The following is a 4,935-nucleotide window of genomic DNA, read 5'->3' on the forward strand; positions in this document are numbered from 1 at the left end:
GAATAGTTATTTGGTGTTGGTTGAACTACCGCGAGGTATGGATGCGCAAATTCGACAGTCGCCGTTTGTCACTTTTCCTCCGCCGCGTCAGGCGCGGTGGACCTAAGAATATATATCGTCTCTCCCTTCTCCTCCACTGCCGCTGGATGAGTATACTTCCCCTACGCTCTTTTTCTAGATGCGTATAGTTCGATCGCAGGCCGCAAGTGGCGTCATGATCCAATTCGCCACGCATTTTTAACACGGCATCGGCAATCTCTCCTCTAATCTCTGCTTCTAGATGCGTATAGTTCGGAGCGAAAACCGCAGGGCGGCGCTAGCTTACGACTGCATATCGCACGGCACGCTTTCGACCATGCTCATCGGCGATCTCTCCTCTAATCTCTGACAGTAGTTATGTTGTGGACACGTAGCGCCGCCACATCACACGGAACAGACACAACACAGTCGCAACGCACTCAATGTGGAAAGTCCCTTAGGAATGATAGCATGGAAGCTCGGCCGACAGGGCGTCTTGGTTCCCAGCCCCAAACCCGTGTTAAATGTCCCTATATAAAAAAGTCATGACCGGATGAAGTGAAGCCAAGAATGCGTCAATATGATTGGCTCATGTAGTGCGCATGCGTCAAAAGTATCGTTAGAATTTTTTGATTTGTTTTTGATTTCTAAAATTGATTCTAATATTAAAAATGTAATATAATACTATAATACATATCAAATTATAATTTGTGTATTTATAATATTCTAGAGACATTCTACTCTCGAGACATAACCTTAAAATTTTAAAAGGAAGTTGGCGACGAACCCGCGGCAATTTTGAAATTTATATGAGCGCGAAATGAATCATATATTGTAAAGTTTGATATATTTCCGTGATAGAAAACAAATATTAAAAATATCAATCAAGTATTTATATTCCATTTAGTAAGTTAATGAAATTATAGTCTACTACAGTGTGCGCAGCGCATCCGTGGGCATATATATATAGATATACATTTAACACGGGTTTGGGGCTGGGAACCAAGACGCCCTCTGGGCCGAGCTTCCATGCTAGCATTCCTAATTCGCTCCAGTTTTGGAATAAAGGAACAAGATCAACAACCTTATTGACAAAAGTTTAAAAAATATCAAAAGCATTGTATTTTCATAATTATATTAAACATGAAAGCCGGAATGCGTTTTATACATGAAAAACTGAAAAATCAGTTTATACCAATTGAAGAAATATTAAATTATCGCAATGACACTAACCATATTAAACCAAAGGATTACAATGATTTTAATCCTAAAAAACTTTACTATGTGTATTACTCTTATTATCAAGGCAGTGAATGCACTGGCACAGGAAGATTGTGTAAATATTATAAAGGATTTATTTTTGGTTTGGGAGGTAATTATCGATTTAATGTTATTATTATAATATTTCTATTTATTACATTAATTATTATTCTTAAAAATAATGTTTACACTAGAAAACGATGAAGAAATTTTGGAAAAATATGAGAAATCTGGTAGCAGAATATTATTTCCAAATCATAAAGATTGGTTGGATTCTGATGATGACGATGATGTAGATTCTCAGTCGTCCAAGTATCAAAAATCACAGCGGGTGAGTTTTAAGTATGATTCACAATTGGAATTTCGATTATTGATTCAATTATTATCAACGCATTTTTCGTTTCAGAGAGCTGCCAAAACTCTATCTCTAAAAGTTATTACACAGAATTCAGAAAGAACGAAAGCAAAGTTTAAACATGAATTTTCTGAAGAATCGAGAAAAATTAGCTATTGATAGCACTAGCAATCACAGTAAAAAAGCTGTTGACAACACTTATAATAATGTTTCAGTCGTAATAAGTAAATTGCCTAATGAAGTAAATAATATGAAAAGGCCATCAGACTTATTTGATTCGAAGAAAGATTGTGCGTCTCAAGAAAATGAGGATTTCTCAGAACAAAATTCACTGTTGCAACAGCGCACAGAGTCATCTTTGAAAGGAATTGAAACTAGTGTTATAATCATGAAACCGAATAATTCCAAAAAGGTTATACGAGCATTATTTACTGAGAATACATTAGCATCTCCAAAAAATGCTGCTTTGAAAAATAAGAATACAGAATTTGAAACTGATGATGATTTATTAAATGAAGAACTAAATTTATCGCCTTCCATAATTAGTAGATGTTCTTCATCAGCCATTAAACGTAAGAAGATTAACCAAAAACAAAGTGTTACATCTCCAGAAAATACTGGTTCAAGAAAAAAGAATACAGTATCGCAAAGTGATAGTTCAGATTCTGATTTATCGCCTTCTATGATTGGTGGACGTTCTTCATCAGCCATGAAACTTAAGAAGGTTATGAACAGTACTATAATTGCCAATGAAAAGAATAATGAAAGTGAGACAAGTTTTATTTCAAGTGATCGTGAGAACAATCTAAATAAGTTAGATAAAGTTGCTGATAACCATAAAAAATCTAATGAAAATGTGAATGAAAATACGCATGATGGTACTTTTGGTGACGAAGGACATAATGGAAATGGTGATGTTGGTGTAATAACTGTATTAATAATGGAAATAGTAATCTTGGTGGCGACGGATCTGATGCAAATCATAATCTTGCTGCTGAAAATAATAGTGACGGTACTTTTGATGATGAAGGACATAATGGAAATGGTGATTTTGGTGCTATTTATGATGGCAATGGTAACTATGTTGATGGAAGACGTATGCAGAACAAATGTAAATAATAACCGAAACAATGATCTTGTTGGGGAACTTGGATTGGATAATCTAGCGGATCCTGCGCCTGATAATACTAGTGATTCAGGTAATTTTTAATTAATTCATTTGTGAATATAAAAATTTTTTTGTTTATACTTACCAGCAAACACTTGTAGATATTAGTTCTGAAGATGAAGGTTACACATTTGACGAAATGCAGAATGACCCTGAATGGGGTTATATCAGGATGTACAAATATAAATTATTTAAATATTTGAGAAAACAACCAGCAAGGTCTGCAGATGGTAAAGTTATATTCTTAAATTAGCTTTGAAATGAAACTGCTTTTAGTCTACGCTAAGTAAGAAAAAAAAATTTCCTTTTATAACAATTTTGTTACGTGCAACATTTGAGGATATTGTATGGGTATTTAAATGTTGTTTCAGATATAAGATAATAGTTTTCATATTTTTGTAGTCTTTTAAATAACTGAGTGTATTATATATTTTTTTCATAATTTTGTGGACACGTTACCTAACCGATAAAACTTCCTTCAGATTTAGCTGTAGTACAAAAGTTGCCTTTACTAAAATAATAATAAATATTTTTTTGGTTGAATCATATGTTTAATATACTACAATTTTAATCGTTTATCTATACGTAAATAATCATTAAAAATATTCTGACATACAAAAAATTGATTTCGTTTTTTGAGGTTAAATTTAATTGCATTTTTTACTTCATTTTTTACTTTATACTAATAATTCATAATTTTTTTCGTAAAACACTTCTGAAATGAATGAAAATTCTTTTTTTTTGGAATAATGCATGCACAAATCTCATTTCAGAAGCGCCATTAGACAATGAACCAGAGATATATAGCGAGGAAAACAACATGGTTAATAATTTTTCTAATACCAATAATTTTTTTCCCTAACTTATTGACAATATTGAATATAACTTTTTAGGTATATTTAGGCAAAATATAAGAGTAGGCTCATTGTCATGGAAAATGTTTAAAAATCAAAAGGATGATTTGTTCTTGAGAGCTATGGGGTTGACGATATGGACAAAAAGAGAGCTTTCAAACAGATGCTTAGAATTAGGAAAAGTATCGAATACATTTCCTGCGCGTTCTCCTGTTAAAACAGTCACTCTGAGGAACCTAAATCATGTTTTAAGTAAGATATATATTGAAATAGTACCTTCAGTTTATGTATTATCAGCAATTATTTATTTATAATAATATATTTACCTAGGAATTTACATAGATCATCTTAGTAGAAATTACGAAGAGGACAGGATTCGATTCTACATGAAAAAGTCTACAAGGACATTATCGTACCATATACGTGACCTACGTAGAAAATGTATTAAAAGAGCTCGACAGCAAGCTCGAAGAGCAGCTAGAGAAGCTCGAAGAGCAGTTAGAAGTAGAGAAAATCAAAGAGAAAATGCCAATTAAAATTATGATTTTAAGTTAAATATTTGACTATTTTTATAAAATGTTAATACGTATTTAAAAAAAGTTAGTAATTTTGGTTACGTAAACCTAAAGTACAAATATTAGCTAGAAATCTGAAGTACAAAATGTTTAAACAATTATAGTAAAATTTTTAAGAATTTAAAAAATTGTGATCAATGTACTAAAAACCAGTATTTTTATTTTTAATTTTTGACAAAATGAGTGGTTTTGTTAATTATATTCAAAGTAAGCATAGCTAAAGCAAAAGTACAAACTATTGAAATAATTAAATTAAGTTATTTTTTCTAACAACATTAAAACAAATTCAATTTTATAAAAAAATAGTAGTTTTAATTGTAGTTGGAGCTTAAGCAAAAACTGAAGCTAAATCAAAAGTAAGAAGTATATGCGAAATTACATACTCAAAAAAGTAAACCATAAGAAAGATCATAACAAAATAAAAAAAAGTTGCGTCCATTATAAACTGTGCATGTAAAATAATGTATCAACAAATATATCTATGAATAAATTTTGTTATAACAATTTCTTGCATTATTTTTATTATTTTTGTAGCTTTCATACAGAATAAACATTTTATATGATATTTATACTAGAATATTGTAAAATAATTAACAATTTTCAATTTTAAAAATTATAAATAAAATTGTTCACAGAATTTACTCAGGTGATTTCTCACGTGAGAAATCACGTGAGAAATCGGGTGAGAAGTCACATGAGAAATCA

At 31.2% G+C, this 4,935-nt stretch overlaps 1 protein-coding gene across 2 annotated transcripts; it reads left to right on the plus strand.

The window, feature by feature from the left end:
- Positions 1 to 730: 730 nt before the first annotated feature.
- On the plus strand, positions 731 to 4,649 carry LOC100678163. Of its 2 annotated transcripts, XR_004228362.2 has the most exons (7): positions 1,025 to 1,390; positions 1,473 to 1,609; positions 1,685 to 2,832; positions 2,903 to 3,031; positions 3,575 to 3,624; positions 3,695 to 3,907; positions 3,986 to 4,649. XR_004228362.2 is itself a non-coding variant. In XM_031933432.2 (6 exons), exons 3-6 carry the CDS (start codon positions 1,755 to 1,757, stop codon positions 4,189 to 4,191), a joined length of 1,626 nt encoding a protein of 541 aa, XP_031789292.1. In that variant the 5' UTR covers positions 731 to 1,390; positions 1,473 to 1,609; positions 1,685 to 1,754; the 3' UTR covers positions 4,192 to 4,649. The 2 variants fall into 2 exon arrangements, 1 of the variants encoding a protein (XP_031789292.1); XM_031933432.2 differs by lacking the exon at positions 3,575 to 3,624 and having other exon boundaries at positions 731 to 1,390.
- Positions 4,650 to 4,935: the final 286 nt, after the last annotated feature.

The sequence above is a fragment of the Nasonia vitripennis genome, unplaced genomic scaffold (genome assembly GCF_009193385.2).
Source record: "Nasonia vitripennis strain AsymCx unplaced genomic scaffold, Nvit_psr_1.1 unplaced0248, whole genome shotgun sequence".
Lineage (NCBI taxonomy): Eukaryota > Metazoa > Arthropoda > Insecta > Hymenoptera > Pteromalidae > Nasonia > Nasonia vitripennis.

What these genes read in the sequence shown, in the direction of transcription:
- LOC100678163 (XM_031933432.2), top strand. Translation starts at nt 1,755, where the DNA reads ATGAATTTTCTGAAGAATCGAGAAAAATTAGCTATTGATAGCACTAGC. An exon ending in TGATAATACTAGTGATTCAG is followed by an intron (nt 2,833 to 2,902) that starts GTAATTTTTAAT and finishes AAACACTTGTAG; the next exon opens with ATATTAGTTCTGAAGATGAA. An exon ending in ACCAGCAAGGTCTGCAGATG is followed by an intron (nt 3,032 to 3,694) that starts GTAAAGTTATAT and finishes ATAACTTTTTAG; the next exon opens with GTATATTTAGGCAAAATATA.